At 39.6% G+C, this 15,846-nt stretch overlaps 1 protein-coding gene and 1 long non-coding RNA gene across 3 annotated transcripts in view; one reads left to right on the top strand and one right to left on the bottom strand.

Moving 5' to 3' along the window:
• DCTD (dCMP deaminase) overlaps positions 1-15,846 on the top strand; it is a 63,857-nt gene that overhangs the window by 12,581 nt on the left and 35,430 nt on the right. Inside the window, exon 3 of the mRNA XM_069787740.1 lies at positions 4,982-5,084. Within this exon, the coding sequence (XP_069643841.1) occupies positions 4,982-5,084 (103 nt within the window). The remainder of the gene's footprint in view (positions 1-4,981; positions 5,085-15,846) is intronic.
• Positions 1-15,846, bottom strand: part of LOC138686148 (uncharacterized) — a 33,115-nt gene that overhangs the window by 3,776 nt on the left and 13,493 nt on the right. The window contains exons 2-3 of one of the 2 annotated variants that reach the window (XR_011325506.1): positions 11,434-11,559; positions 1,413-4,728 (exon numbers count right to left, since the gene is read on the bottom strand). This is a non-coding gene — a long non-coding RNA (uncharacterized lncRNA). Of the gene's footprint in view, positions 1-1,412; positions 4,729-11,433; positions 11,560-15,846 lie in introns of those variants that run through there. The other variant, XR_011325508.1, reaches the window with a different exon arrangement.

The raw sequence follows: 15,846 nt of genomic DNA, 5'->3' as shown, positions 1-15,846 counted from the left end.
TGTGACAGGGATTCCCAGGACTAAGGCCACCGTCCCCTAAAGATAACCTGTATACTTGTTTCCCAGATACATGATTTTGTTTTTCCTATTGAAACCCATCTTGTTTACTTTTGGCCATCATACTCCAAAGCTCTAATGCCTGTCCCAGTGCCATCACACCTGTTTTTTCACAATTTACTGTCAGAGCAGGAAGTATTTCATCAGCATCATTTTTTAATACTTAATGTGCCTTTTCGCCAGCTACAAGACAGAAGCATTTCTTGAGCATGTCTGCTTTTTTTCTGCATTATTTCTAATTCTGTTGTTACCATCTGTGAATCGACCAATACCACTGGTGATAGCAGAATGTGAAAAGCTGAACTACACAAAGTCAAAATACAGGACTGAAGGTAGACCTGTCTTTTTGAGCTCTGATGCTGTCCTGGTTTCAGCTGGGATGTAGTTAACTGTCTTCCTAGTAGCTGGTACAGTGCTATGTTTTGAGTTCAGTATGTGAAGAATGTTGATAACACTGATGTTTTCAGTTGTTGCTCAGTAGTGTTTAGACTAGAGTCAAGGATTTTTCAGCTTCTCATGCCCAGCCAGGGCACCTGACCCAAACTGGCCAACAGTGTATTCCATACCATGGGACGTCCCATCTAGTTTAGGAACTGGGAAGTGGGGGGGGGGCAGGGAATCGCGGCTCGGGGACTGGCTGGGTGTCGGTCGGCGGGTGGTGAGCAATTGCCCTGCGCATCATTTGTACATTCCAATCCTTTTATTAGTACTGTTGTCATTTTATTAGTGTTATCATTATCATTATTAGTTTCTTCTTTTCTGTTCTATTAAACCGTTCTTATCTCAACCCACGAGTTTTACTTCTTTTCCCGATTTTCTCCCCATCCCACTGGATGGGGGGGGAGTGAGTGAGCGGCTGCGTGGTGCTTAGTTACTGGCTGGGGTTAAACCACGACAGATGCCATCAAAATTATTCTATGGGAGTTGAGATACTGTCACATCCCAATTTCTCAGGACGATGACTCAGGTTTGCTGATTCCCAGGTCAGGGTTAAGGTGAAACGACACCAGGGATCCTTTAACTCACAAACTCAATTTTTATTTGCTCACAAGAAAAATTGGCATGAAACTACGTCAGTAAACAGTGTAACGTGCTAACCGTACATGACCAAACATACACTACAGGCCTTGCTTCTCTGGGAATCAGTTCAGGGAGGACAGTAAGGAGATCCCTCCCGTTGAGTCACGAGGTTCAGAGCGGACCCCCTGGCCTTCTAGACTTCTCAGAGAGGAGCCCAGGGGCAGCTGGATCCACTCCTAGTCCCCCCAGGGGCAGCTGGATCCACTCCTAGTCCCAGACTCGGTCAACGGTTTATGTCTAAAGGGATGAGGTGTAGGGATCAGGGTAAAAAAAAAGAGAGAGAGAGAGAAAAGAGAAAGATTTCACCGGTCCTGGATCCAGCATTGGTCCAGTCAACCGAGGGGTCCAGTTCCAGTGGGCTTGCGCCCATGGGGCTTCAGCTTGTGTCCTTTTATCATCCTTGCCTCTCCTTTGGGCAGGCACTCAAACTCATTAGGCTAATTAGGTAGCCTTTGGGCCGTGGGCTTGGGGGTCGTAGCTTCCCCTTCCCTGCAGCCATCATCTTTGGCCACACATGGTGAGCTGCCCTGCTCAGCACATCAGAACAGCATTACCAGAACAGGGAGCTGTGCGCCCTCCCGCACGCACGGCCTCCCCCGCTGGTCTGGTCGGCTTGTTTTCACCTGGGGTTCCTTGCTAGGCAGAGTTACTTGTTATGCAGAACTTGCCCCACCACAGTGTTTGAGACATTAACTCCTTCAGTCTCTCACACATACATTTTAAGTTTTTCCAAACAAGGATTTGTATATAACTTTAATTTACCAGGCTCCATTTTGATTTAATTAATGTAGCATTAAAGATAGAAAAGGGATTATTTTCATTTTGTCACAATTTTTAGTCTAATCTTATACAATCCATTAATCTTAAAATCCATAAACTTTCTGCAGAAAGGCCACACAATTTCCTATAATTTTTAAAAATAAGGGCTAATAGTAATACAACAAAAATACCATTCAAGACCTTACTTCAGCACTGCTGCTCTTGCTTTGTGTCATTGGTACCTTATTTCACAATGTGTAATTTTAGACTACCTACAAAATAATTTTACTATCTGTTTATTAGTTAGTCTGGAATTGTTTCATAAAGTTATCATAATTGTGTTTTTATAAGGTAAATTTGCAACCCAAGAAAACACGCTCAAAAAACCCTGGCCATTGAGTAATCTTGAGTTTCTCCTGCTAAGGACCCCTTTGACATTTTAACAAGTCTCCTGAACACATTTCATTTCCCATCTATTCCTAGACAGCCCTTCCTGTCCTCAGCCCTGAACCCTGTCCCCTTTCCAAAAAATCTCAGTCATCTTTCCTTCAGGGACAGCTTGACAAATCGATGCAGTGATAAAGGTTTATCACTCCTGCTGCTGCTCTGACTCTCCCCATCTGCCTGGAAGAGCTATAGTAAGAGCACAGAAACGGACATAACCCCTTGCTGTAGCATATCATCTTCTGGACATTTTCCTGCCATATGAAATTGTGATTTATGGCTCAAATTAATGAACACATACTACCACCTCCCCCCTGGGGGTGTTTGAGAGGGACCTTTTGGAGCCACCGGTCTGTGACATCGGAAAGCAGCAGACCCCTTTGGTTTCTGTAGGAGCAACACCTGGACCTCTCCTTCCTGCTGGGAGCACTAAGGACAGCACAAGGTATTTTGTCTCCTGGACCGTGGAAACGGGTAGCTTCTGCCTGGCTGACTGCATCCTCATCCTCCTGCCATCAGCACAGTTTTAAGTAGGGAGAATGCCGGCATGCCTCTCCCCTCTCAGCAAAGCAGATTAATAGGACTTTTCTTATTGCTCAAGGTTTCATGTTTTCTACAGCCACAGGCAGACATTACAACAGGTACTAAGCCTATCGAGGTCTACTTTCAAACTTCATTTCAAACCACTAGCCTTGGCACTTGAGAAATACTGATTACCATCTGATAATTTTGAAATTAGAATGATATGATTCTGGAAGGCTCTAAAAGCAAGTTTATGTCTAAAATGTATGGAGGACGGGGATGAATCAGAGCCAATTATGTTAATACATTTATTATTATACTCATATTAGTAAATCAACATGTTCCTATTATTATACCCAGGTTTATATTATTAAATCCAGAGGGGAAACAAGTGTCACAAACAGGTGAACAAAAGGTTTCTCCTGGCAGGATGAAACTATGTGAACCTAAAGATCCACAGTGTTTCAGAAGCTTGAGGCACCTTCAGAATTCAGTTTTTCTACCTGCCTATGCATAACATTAAAATCTGTTTGCATGCTTAGACTTTAAGGTAACGTGTGGCTAAGAGGTCACATATGTGCAGGTACAGTAGAGCATTTGGAAGAGATGAACCTTGTAAATTAGCAGAAGCTTGGAAGCTTAGCAAAATACAAGTTTAAGTTAAATAGCAAAAATAAGGGTATGTGTGTATACGTATAATTTGACAATACATTAGGTTTTGCTATTCTCTGCTAAGAATGATACCTTTAATCTCTTGCTGCATCTGAACATTTATCTGACAAACATAACCACAATTTTTTTCATCAAAATTACAAAAATTGTGCCTCAAATAAAAATATTGTTGTCATGGGACAAAACTTTAGATAATATATGCAGAAGTTGCAGGAGCATCCAGGAGTTCATATTTTGTAGCCGTTTTCATTAGGGAAAGCCTTTATTAACAGTTAGCATTTTTTTCCTCAGCAAAGCGCTTTCAAAACATTTGCTAATTAAAACCTTTATATCTTTTAGACAGTAAAAGTGCCTTTTCCAACCTGCAACAGCTATGTAACTTATTTTATTAGTGGTTTAGTAATAAAGTCAGATAAACCTTTGATTTAATAATTAGCATTTATAGAGTGCTTTCTGCTTTCAAAGCACTTTGCAAACATTAACTGATTAATTCTTGCAACTCCCCTGTAATTTGGGGAAGCAAGTATATTCATACACATTTGCCTGTGGTTTAGTGAAGAAAGTATTCTCTCAGACATTTTATGAAACAGAGAATTAAGACATATAAATTAAGTTATTCACTTAAGTCCACAAAGATGGAAACGTTGTCAGAGTAGGAACTGAAACTAAATTATCCTCCTCATCCTCTTCTGTACTCCAGTCACTCGGCTCTTTCACTGATTTTCTCTGGAGGGGTCCAGCCAGGTCTGCCAAAGCAAAGCAAAGCAAAGCTTTGGATGCTCAGCAGGTCCCTCCATCTTGTCTTTACCCGACGTCTCAGGCCGCTCGCTCGTGGTACGTGCATACCTCAGGAAGACGTGTGGCGGTTCACGCAACACGTTTGCCCGTGCATGCTGGCCGCGGGTGTGCGGCCATCAGACGAGGAGGGGGCCGCAGCAAAGGGTTGCAGTGGGGCCCGTCCTTCGTGATCCCAGCCCCTGCACCACATGCAGTCGGTCACATCCAACAAAGCGGGTGTCTGGGGCTGGGAGCAGGGGACGGGTGACGTGCAGGAGCCTCACGGCAGGCTGCAGCAGGGGAGCCAAGCATTAGACTTAATAGGTATCTCACAGGGATGCTCCTCTGGGCTCTCTGACCTCACTAATGAACTCTGCCTGCTCTGGTCTACCTGGTGTTAGCTCTCCCTGGCCATCACTACAAGATGAAGACAAAATTAATAAAAAAGCAGTATTCTCCCACTGACAGCTTGCTTTATTTCCTCCTTGAGTACAACCTGCTACAAGTATTATTGTAAAAGAGGAATATTGCTTGTTCCCTTTCTTTCCTATGGGTTTACAGATTTGTTGCCTAAAATAATACAGCTTTCCTGTCCACTGCAACCCGTGTACCTATGATGTTATACTGCATTTTAGCCATATGATAGATAGGTACCCTGCGTATGCTGTAGGTGGAGTGAGGAGAGTACGAGCTGCAAGAAGGCTGTGCCATGGCCCTGATGGTATCAGAGAACAGCGAGGAGTCATTTGCGGTGTTTCAACTCAGCAAAGCAAGTAAGCTCTCTTGACTCACAGGCTTTAGGAGATTTCCTGAAATTAAGATACTTTTTTTTACAGCAAATAAAGGCCATTAACAAGATTTCAAAACAAATGGCTTGTTTTCAGTGAATTTAAGAATTCCATCAGGTACAAAGGCCCAATCATTTATCATTCTTTGTTTTTGCTAAATGTTGGGAATTAATACTACCGTGTAAGTTTTTGTGTAGTTTTGTAAGTGTATTTTTGTTTGACTGATGAAATAGTAAGCCAGAAATCAATTGTATTACTGCTGTGTATCAGTTTCTCTTCAGCCAACTTTTTGAAAATCCAAGAAACTTCAGGATGTTTTTAATAGCTCAACTGAGCCAAGTTTTCATATGTCATGGTGTCTTCTTAAAGCAAGAGAAACAGAGTGAAACAGCAACAGAGATACCTGCTCATGCACACTTCATCATTACATTCAGATAAACAATACAATTAAATATTGTAGGAGGTTTGTAAAGATTAGAGAATTAGGGGCTAAACATTCCTTGGTGATCAGCTATTTGTTAAGTATTGAAGAGTGACTTTTGTGATTCTGTTTCTGTAAGCTGAGTCTGTCAAGTGGAGACTACTAGAAAACACAACAGTGCTGCATTTTGTATTTGGTGTGCCAAGCACTATTCCTCTATGGAGATGAACAGATTTTTTTTAATTTGCTATTTTATTGTATTTATAATTAGCCGTCTGGAAAAAAAAGTTCTCTTTTAGCATCTGCAGTGGTGCATTGATTCTTTCATTACAGCAAATACACATGACCCCCGGTGTTCAACTGTAAACAATAATAGTTACTGGCTTCATTAGGAAGCTAGCAGATGGCTTATAAGTTCTCATGGTAGCTTTTATCCATTTGAGGCTTGCAGTGTGCAAATGTTTGTCTTTTAAACAGGATAAAACAATGTAAAAGGGACTCTGTGCTTTGTTTTTATTAGTAGCAATTCATTTGTATTGCAGATTTGAATCTGACTATCTGAGTGCACTGTAACTTTTTCCTGGCTGCAGGTGAAATACTCTCTGGGCCTTGCTTCTGCCTCTGTGGCATTTTCTGTACCAGCAGAAGTGAGGTCAAATGCCACTTCTGGAGCTTTGACAGAGCTGTATTTTTCTTAGTAGGACTCATGTTATAAACCCAACCCTCCTTCCCCTTCCCCTTCCCTTTCCCCTTCCCTTTCCCTTATCAAGTGGTGCCCCCTTTCAGCAGAGAGGCAGCACTGCCTCTGGTTTACCCTACATTTACTGGGGATTTGACCATGGAAATCATTAGCGCCATTTCGTCATTCCAGAACATTATTTACACAGCCAAATTTTTGTGTACGGTTTTGTAATACCTGATGAATAACAGCTCATTTACTGTCATCACCAGTCTGGTGCCCAGAGTGTGATGAACTTCAGGATGCTTCCCAGATAGGCTGCAAGCAATTGCAATGATTGTCAAACATAACCACCACATTTATTACCTAACTGGGCAGAGCTATCTGAAGACCAGTTAATCTTCAATAAAATTTGGTAGAGCACAATAGCTCTTTTAAAGCAGAACAATTTTATTTTAATGTGTGAGTCTTTGATGGCTTTTCTCGTACTTCTAATACAGCCCAGGCTCTCATTACTATTTTCATGTACTCAATTGTGTTGGCAGCTGCAATCAAGCTACATTATTGAGAAATAGAAGCGGGGGTCGTATATTAAGTATGGTGTTAAATACCTTCAGTTCTCTTTGAAAACACAGGCACATAGTGGTGCAAACTCCCTCAAAGTGTTGCATCGCTGTGTTTCAGCTGGATCTGCACATGGAGGAGCCAATAGGTAGTTCATAGTTCGTGTTCATTCAGTATTGGCTGCTCATGGTTTCTTCACACTAAGGCATAAGCATTTGACTGGTTGATTTTTACAATACAAATGCCTCTCTTCGGGTAGATATCAGCCATTTGTTTCAGAAAGGACCATAAAAGAATAGAAACTTTTTTGTAGGAAGTGTCTTATTTTGAGGGCTTAAATGAACCTGACTGCCTGGGACTTGTGTTTCCTTATTGTACAGTAAGGGCATGAGTATCAAATTAGGGGGCTTTTTTGAGTAAACAGTGATCTAGTGAATCTGTAGGGTTTTATATTGTATTTTCATGTTCTATATTCAGTTATAAAGTTCAAAATTACTTTTGTTTGGAGGGACATCTGTACCTCCTGGAAGAGATATTGGAATTTTGCTTTCAGAGCATGTATTTTCACTTTTTATCCTCTTCTGTTTTATTAAAAATAATATTTGCATAAAAAAACTTCCTTTCTTCTAAGCACATCTGTTGCTTCTACCTCACCTGAAGATCTAACCCTTTGCATGTGACATCTTCAATGAAGAATAAGCAGCAGGAGCAGATGAGCTTTCAAGAAATAAAGAACCTATTTTCATGCAAATGTACGAGTAATTAAAAAATGATAGGAGGAAAAAAAAAAGGCAACTCAATATGCAGTACCTTCACATTTAATTTGAAGTATAATAGTTTTAAACTTTTCCATAAGAACTCCCAGACTCTTTAAGTGGTTTAGTTTTGAGAACAGTAATAATTGTCATTCAGATTAATGGATTAGTTTTTCTTATCAAAAGACACCTTTAAAATAAGTTTGGGGGTAATAGTAAGAAGTCTTAAAGGCTTTTTTTCCCTGTGGTTTGAAATAAAGTTAGTTAAATTCCTAAGTAAACTGAACTTCCATTCAAGTCTGTGGGTGAAGTAGATATGCACTCAAAAAGCCAGCCTAAGGCCTACTACAAGCCCCACATGACTTCCACTACGGAAATGTCATGGTTTAACCCCAGCCAGCAACTAAGCACCACACAGCCGCTCACTCACTCCCCCCCCATGCAGTGGGATGGGGGAGAAAATCGGGGAAAAAAAGTAAAACTCGTCGGTTGAGATAAGAACAGTTTAATAGAACAGAAAAAATAAACTAATTATGATAGCACTAATAAAATGACAGCTGTAATAATAAAAGGATTGGAATGCACAAATGATGCACAGTGCAATTGCTCACTACCCGCCAATCAACACCCAGTTAATCCCCAAGCGGCGATCCCCCCAACCCCACTGCCCCCAGTTTATATACTGGGCATGATGTCCCATGATGTGGAATACCCCTTTGGCCACTTATGGTCAGCTACCCTGGCTGTGTCCCCTCCCAACTTCTTGTGCCCCTCCAGCCTTCTTGCTGGCTGGGCATGAGAAGCTGAAAAATCCTTGACTTTAGACTAAACATTACTTAGCAACAACTGAAAACATCAGTGTGTTATCAACATTCTTCTCATACTGAACCCAAAACATAGCACTGTACCAGCTACTAGGAAGACAATTAACTCTATCCCAGCTGAAACCAGGACAGGAAAGTACACCAACCTGTATCTTCAGCATTTACTGTTGCTTCATTAACCATCTCACCTGTCCTGAAGGAAGCATTTTATTGAAAACCAAAGACTGTTTGTATTAAGTTTTACCATTCCTTATTAATCACTTAAAAGCTTACAAAATCAGGAGGAGGAAGATAGTTTGTGGTAGTAATGCATCCCACAATTCTATCCTTTTAAAACCACTGAAGAAATTCAGAGATTTAACTTTATTCTACTCTATTCTGCCCTGTCTACAGTCAAATAGAGTTTGAGATGTTGAGCATTCTCGATTCTCCTGACACATGACCACAATTCACAATAAAATAAAATCATTGCTTAAACATTGGACCTAGTTCCATTCATCTACAAAGTTTTAAGGTTGCAGAGTTGGAATGCATAAACAACTTCTGCCATTTTATCCTATGCTATTTAAATTCATTACTCAGTATATAGAAGTAGTCACAGCTCCCAAATGATAGGTGCACCTTTACTGATTAGAATTAAGTTTATTTCTGACAGGTTTGGAAAAGCTGGGCATTACATATACGCATACACACACACATATATATATAAAAATATTTAAAAACAATGGAAAGCTGCATAATTTAGATCCCACAGAAATGAGGTATTGATGATTTATTGATTACAGCTTACATTTAGATGAAGAGATGCAAGAGCTGATAAATAATGTAAATATTTTAAAATTCTGTCAGTGATAATCTAAAGGGAATATTGTGACTTGCTGTAATATTTGGAAAAATTCCTTCACTAATGCTTGCAACTAGAATTTCTTGTACAGCAGGCTGAGGTATAGCCCATGGACTTCACAGGGATTTGATAATGCCCCATCTGCCATCAGCTAATTCTTTCTTGCTTCACACTTCTGGCTTGTTTCTTGGTTTTGGTTTTTCTAGGGGAGGGAGGTGGACTACAAGAATACAGTGAGGCAGCCTTATGGAAAACCATTACTATAAATGCTATCAATAGGACCTACCACTACATTTCAGTGCTTCAAATTTCAGTGGAATTAAGAAATGGAGGAGGCTAATAGAGGTTGGGTGTAGCTATGATGTGTATGGCAACCTGTTCTCTATTAATTTTTTCCTAGATACGATTTACTCAAATATTTTAGCTTCACTTTCATGGAAACTATTGGAACTTCATCATAGGTTCACTTAGCTGGTGCCTTAGGCAGCTACACCAAGTGTTTGAATTTCTTGTGATAATGAACAATTAAAGCTAACTGAAAGCCCCTATATTTTTATAATTGATTTAGCAGTTGATTGTCTCTCAAGATTAATGATTCCCCTGTACTCAGAAAATAATGTTGTCAGTTGATGCCTGAAGCCATATTATTCTTATTGCAAACATCATGGGTGAAACATCATTTTTGTCAATTATGATTTGAGAGGATGAAACAGATTGTTCATAAACGTAGAGAATATAAATACAATTTTCAAGACCACCATATAGACCATAGCTGATGACCATTTAGTTATAAATGAGCTACCAATAAGTACATTTATTATATTAATTCTTCTCCATATAGTAACATAAAGCAAGGAACTCACAGTAAGTCCTTTTTTTATAGTACAGTAGTAAGATTGCTTCTGTTTCTGCTTCTACCCTAATTTCATCTTCATAGCTTCATTCACTACATGCCTATTAAAAACATTATTATATTTCTTCCAACCTATTAGAAAGACTTATAAAAAATTTCTGGATGTCTTGAAAGGTTTGTAAAAGCAACAATTAAATGGAAAATTGTCCAGAACAGGATCCCAAGAAACTATTCTCGAATGCATTAGGCCTATATGTATTCATCATTGTACTCACAAAGAGTAGGAATAATACCACTGATGCCAGTCATGCTAACAGCAGACTGCTCTATTTTGCATATTCTACCAAAAATGGTCATTAGTATTGCAAAACTGAGCATTCAAAAGTCAGAAACTGACAATATTATGAAAAGAAGCATTAGGAGATTGCTTTAAGGGGGGAGAGTAGGGAAAATTTGCATCTTAATGTGTGGATACAAAATCTGGAAAGCTACCAAAGGTGGATATCTGAATGTCTTTGAGTAAAAATTCTTTATGAAAATATTAGATATGGGGTATAGATCTAAGATTCATCAGAGAGTTTGACAGTGCCTTTATATTACCGTCACCCAGTAAGATGATGAAAATATCTGAGATATGTTAAGAATTAAGCAAGAACTGCCATAGGCTAATTCAAGAGAATCATAAAAGAAAACCATGAACACTTTCCATACTGACTTAGAAAGATTAAATTAAAGTAGAGGATCTACAAAGACCAACACAGAACAGGCCAGCACGGCAGAGATTAGTTCATCCCTTTGCTGTGAGAAGGATTCAGATGGGGCAAGGAGAAGGTTTATTTTCTTCTCAGTACCTTGATCCGCAGCAGAAAAAACCTCTCAGAAAGGATCCCCCACAATCACTGCTTTCAATCCTATTTTCTCCATAGGTGTCTGACATCAGTAGGAAGGCAGCTGTTTTGCTCTAGGTCGTGAATGTTAGAATTCACTGTGAAAAAACATCTATTCTATTCTATTCTATTCTATTCTATTCTATTCTTCTATTCTATTCTATTCTATTCTATTCTATTCTATTCTATTCCATTCCATTCCATTCCATTAATTTTCTTATGCTGCACTTATTATCTCACTGTTCTAATGCCTTCCAATAATGAGGTGTGATGACTATCCTCATTTAACCTCTGCCCTAAGAATACTGGGGAAACATAGGTGTCTTTTGGTTTTGCTTTGTTGAGTAGGGGAATCTGTTTTATGGTTTAGCTGGTCTTGCACATGAAACAGACAGTAGTGACCCTGTGTGATAGTCTTTTCTTTCTGCAAGCATTGATTCTATGTTTTCTTCTTCCCCCTACCCTCAGTCCCTCCAGAATTTTGTTTGTCATACAGGTAGATCCTACTCTGATGGAGGCTGACAAAGAAGCAACTGTGTCAAGCCATAACCTCCCATTCTTCATCCTCTAGCTTTCAGTTAGCTTGGCTTGAGCCTGCAGAATACTGAGATCTCACATCTTCAGACTTCAAATCTATGAAAAAGCAATATGGAGAGTGGAGAATGAGTTTTATGTGTCCAGAATTGACTCTGAATCTCAGAAAATGAGTAACAGGTTTGAGCTTCTGGACAGTTGCAGGTTTCACACTGCTTTGCTGGAATCTAGGTAACTGAAGTATGAATAACAAAGCAAGATCATCATCTAGCACAGTTCAACAAAGACAACTGCCTAAGAGCAAGCATTAGTCCCAGAAGCAAAGATGTAGGAATCCACGAACAGTCCCTAATTATGGACTGAGTTGACCACTTACAGGTTTGTATTTTCGGTCAGAGTAGAATTTGTGCCTCTGTGAGCTCTTCAAGTAGCATCACTTACTACTTTGCTTCAGCTTCAATGAAATGTTTGTTTGTGAGCTGCTGCTGCTGTCAAAAGAAAAGCCATCTTGATGCTAATGAGCATGGTCAGATGTGGTGAAGTGTAGCTTGCACTTGTTGTCTTAATCTTGTCTAATTGGTTCTCCTAAAGGCTGCATTTGGAAACTGAAAAGGCAGGTGGGAGACTAAACCTCCATGGGATTTGCATAAATCAAGGATTTGGTAGCAATAGCACTTCTTCCACTCACTGTTCTTGAGTATGCACCTTTGCGGGGAGGGGGGAACTCACACTGCAACGCTCAAAGTGCAAGGATATATACAGCAATGATGAATTTAGCATATACTGCACTAGTTAGAGTATAGCAATGAAGAACATCACTTAGTGCTTAATATATGCACTTTTGAAATATGGTGTGCTAAATCCCTGTTTATTCCCAGCAGTATCACAGCAGTCTTCCAGCAAATACTGTCCTCTACCTGTATACCTCCTTCTGATTTTCTGAGAATAACTGGAAGATTCACAGAGAAAGAAAAAAATTCATTTTGCAATTCTGTCAGTCACTACTGTGTCTGCTGGCATCATTACCAGTTCACTGCACAAAGACAGCCAAACAAGTAAACTGATGGAAAGAACTGTTAATCTTTGCCTTCCTGGGACAGATTCAAACTAATATTCTAGTTTTCAATTCTTTTCACACTCCTTTGTACTATGAGTCTGGATTTAGCATTCTTCATCTTCTGCATACAATTTTTGTCCTTTCTAGCTGCTGCCAGGTACTGAATGGCTATTTATGCGGTATTTTACATTCTTACCAAACAGCTTGAACATAATTTAGTACAATCATTTATCAAATTACCTGATGTTTTAAACTTTGGATTGAACACTGCAAGTCTGACATGCTCAGTACAGCCCATACTTTCGGGGGCAATCTGTGTTATTTTTTTCATTTCCTTATGCTTACTTTTATACATTTTAAATTTTCACTATTATGGCATATACATATTCACTTTCTTTTCACTCAGTTTGAACTATATTTTCCTCCTTTCTGTTCATGACCAGCTGTTACCTGTATTCCTGACACATCAAATTGCACACCTTGAAGCTCTGTCAGTTGTCCAGTTCATTAGTATGACGAAGATCTAATGCTAAGCTCTGTTGGTGCTGCATTTGTCATCTTCTTTTTACATTTATGGTCATTCCTTGACTTTGTAAGCAAGCCAGTTTGTTATCCAGTTGAGTATTACTTCCTTGCCTTCTTATCCTATTCATTAATAATATATTTAGTACAGGATTAAAAGCTTCCTTGGAATCCAAGTGAATAATGTATACTTCTTTACTCTTGTCTGCTTTTATTGTCATTTCTTCAAAGAAATTAAGATAGTTTGTTATGCATGATTTCCATTTTGGTAATCTTCACACCGAAATATTAAAAATTCTATTTGCATGGAAGGTCTGGGCAGTTTACCAAAATAGAAATGTTCCTCTTGTATTTTTAGATACCTGTCATAATGCCATAAGCAATATTTAACATTTTACTGACAGTACATAAAGCAATGTATTTGGTACTGTACCCAATGCAAAAATACGTTTTCACATAACAGAAAAGAACTACAGCCTAATAGAGAGCAAAGTAGATACTTTAAAATGTCATGAAACATATATTTTACACACCAAAATCTGCCAATCAAGTTTTTACATCAGTTACAGTTTCATAAAGTACCCTGGGGTGCGACTCTGTAGCAATGTGAAGACAACAAAGGAAATATGAGTCCGCAAAAATGTCACAAACACATTAAATCTAAAAAGTGGCCATTAAATTTGATGGAAGAAAAATTACTGTTCCAACCTATTAGGCTGTTATATATTTAGAACTGGAATTCCTTTAAAATTCCTTGCCACTGAAACTCCTATGAATTCCACAGGGATTCATGGTGAAAAGAAGTCTGATTTGAGACTTTTGCCATACGCTGTTCTTTTGACTTCACTGAAAATTTTGTGGGCACGTTAAGGGCAATATAGGCTTTTGTTAGCAACACTTTTTTTCCCCTTATATACTTCATTTTTTTTGTGCTTTATTAATTGATACAGATTTTAAATAATGACAAAAAATAAACAGAAAAAATGTGAGCATCTTCTCCTTTGGCTGCATGAAATCAAAGAACAAAGTCTGAGTTTGTGACTCTCCATGCAGAGAGAACATAGCTGTGTTCCATATGCAAAGTGTGGTCCCATAAACTTGACCACTACAGCCAACTTCACAAGTTGGCAGTCAGCCTCAGACTCTAGCTTAGAGGACTGGTTCTCCAGCCATTCATGTGATTAATGCTTCTACCACTCTGGCTGACATGTCCTACCGTTGCTTCTTGAGGGTTTCTGGCCCCTGGTAATTGTCCATCATGGCAGTTGATCTCTGAAGCCCAAAGCCTCCTGAAGCACACTAGATATAGTTATAACTGTGGGGCCAAATAGTGAAGTGACAGAGTTGACATCTCCTCTACATAATCTTGGACCAGTGGGTACCCTTCCTGGCATATTCTCTTTCACTCCCTTCAAAGATGAGACAGTTTCTATTTTATGTTTAGGGACTTCGCTGGTCTCTGCGACCGCAGCAGTTCTTCATAACAAACCTTTGTCCCACTAACCATTCATTTGATGCTATCACCAGCACACACTTGTCATCTCATTATTGGCTCCTATTTCAAAGTAACTTATGAATATGCTGAAGAACATATCTCAGGCAGGCCACTGTGAATTTCCACTTGTGACCTCCTCCACTATGAAAACTGACCATTTACTCTGATGCTCTCTTTTTTATCTTTTAACCAACTATTTATCCATGCAGGAAGCCTCCCTTTTTAAGCCCTCACTCTTTAGATAGGTTCAGGATCCCCTAGCCTAATGTTGTCGCTGAGGAACCACTTAAGGCCTGCCATCTACTCTCATGGAGTTCCAGTTCTCTCAGTCCCACCATCCCTGTCAGGATTGTCTTGAAACAAACCTTAATCATAGCCTAGCCAGAGCTCAGGTTCAGATGCACCAGGTTCAAATGGTGGACTTGGCAGTGTTAGGTTTACGGTTGGACTCAATGATCTTAAAGGTCTTTTCCAACCTAAATGATTCTATGATTCTAAAAAGAGTATTATAGCAGATATTGTCTTGGAATTTACCTGTGATAGGTCTTTTCTGCTTTTCTAGGCGTTTTCTTCCACGTTGAATCAAGAAGCACACTCTCTTCAACCACCTTTTCTGAGCTCTATCAAAGGCTAACACTAGGCTTAGGCTGAAGCCTCATACCATGCTTAAGGCCCCTTGTATAATGTTCTCCCTGGGAATCTCCTGGACACCTGCCCTACATTTCCTTGGAGTCCCTTTTCTACCATCAGTCGCATCACCCCCTGTAAGCTTTCTGGTTTTTCAAACCTTAACCCTGGCCCTTAGGACTAGCCTAGCCTGAGGCTGGATTCATGTTACATTCAAATCTTGTTATGGGCTAAATGAATTGTGCCTTAAAAGAAGAGGTAAGAATGTAGTGTTAGTCCTATCAGTGTTTTAATAATCTACTGGTACAAATTACCCCATTAATACAGAAAGAATACATGAACAATACAGTTAAAAGTTGTTGTGTATAAACTTTGTTTCTACTCAGTTTCTCTGGTGCTCTGCTCACCTTCTGCATGTGCCACTGTGTCCTAAGGTCAACAACTTCCATCTTCCTTGAAAAGAGTGCATCAGAAATGGAGGTGTTATGAGTCATTGGCCTCCTGTGTCCTCTGCTGGAAAGAGTTTGATGTTCACAGTAGGAGTTTCTTTCCCCTCTGTTTTGGGGTCTGCTTGAGTTTTCTTACTATGGTCTGCATCCTTCTCATTGCTAAAGTCTGAAATTTGCCCCACAGCCTCTTTCAATGTAAAGAGCCACTGTTACAATGGGGTAGTTAGGATTTTACC

The sequence above is a fragment of the Haliaeetus albicilla genome, chromosome 1 (genome assembly GCF_947461875.1).
Source record: "Haliaeetus albicilla chromosome 1, bHalAlb1.1, whole genome shotgun sequence".
Lineage (NCBI taxonomy): Eukaryota > Metazoa > Chordata > Aves > Accipitriformes > Accipitridae > Haliaeetus > Haliaeetus albicilla.
Note: the sequence above shows the minus strand (reverse complement) of the source record. Positions and strands in the feature narration are given on the sequence as shown.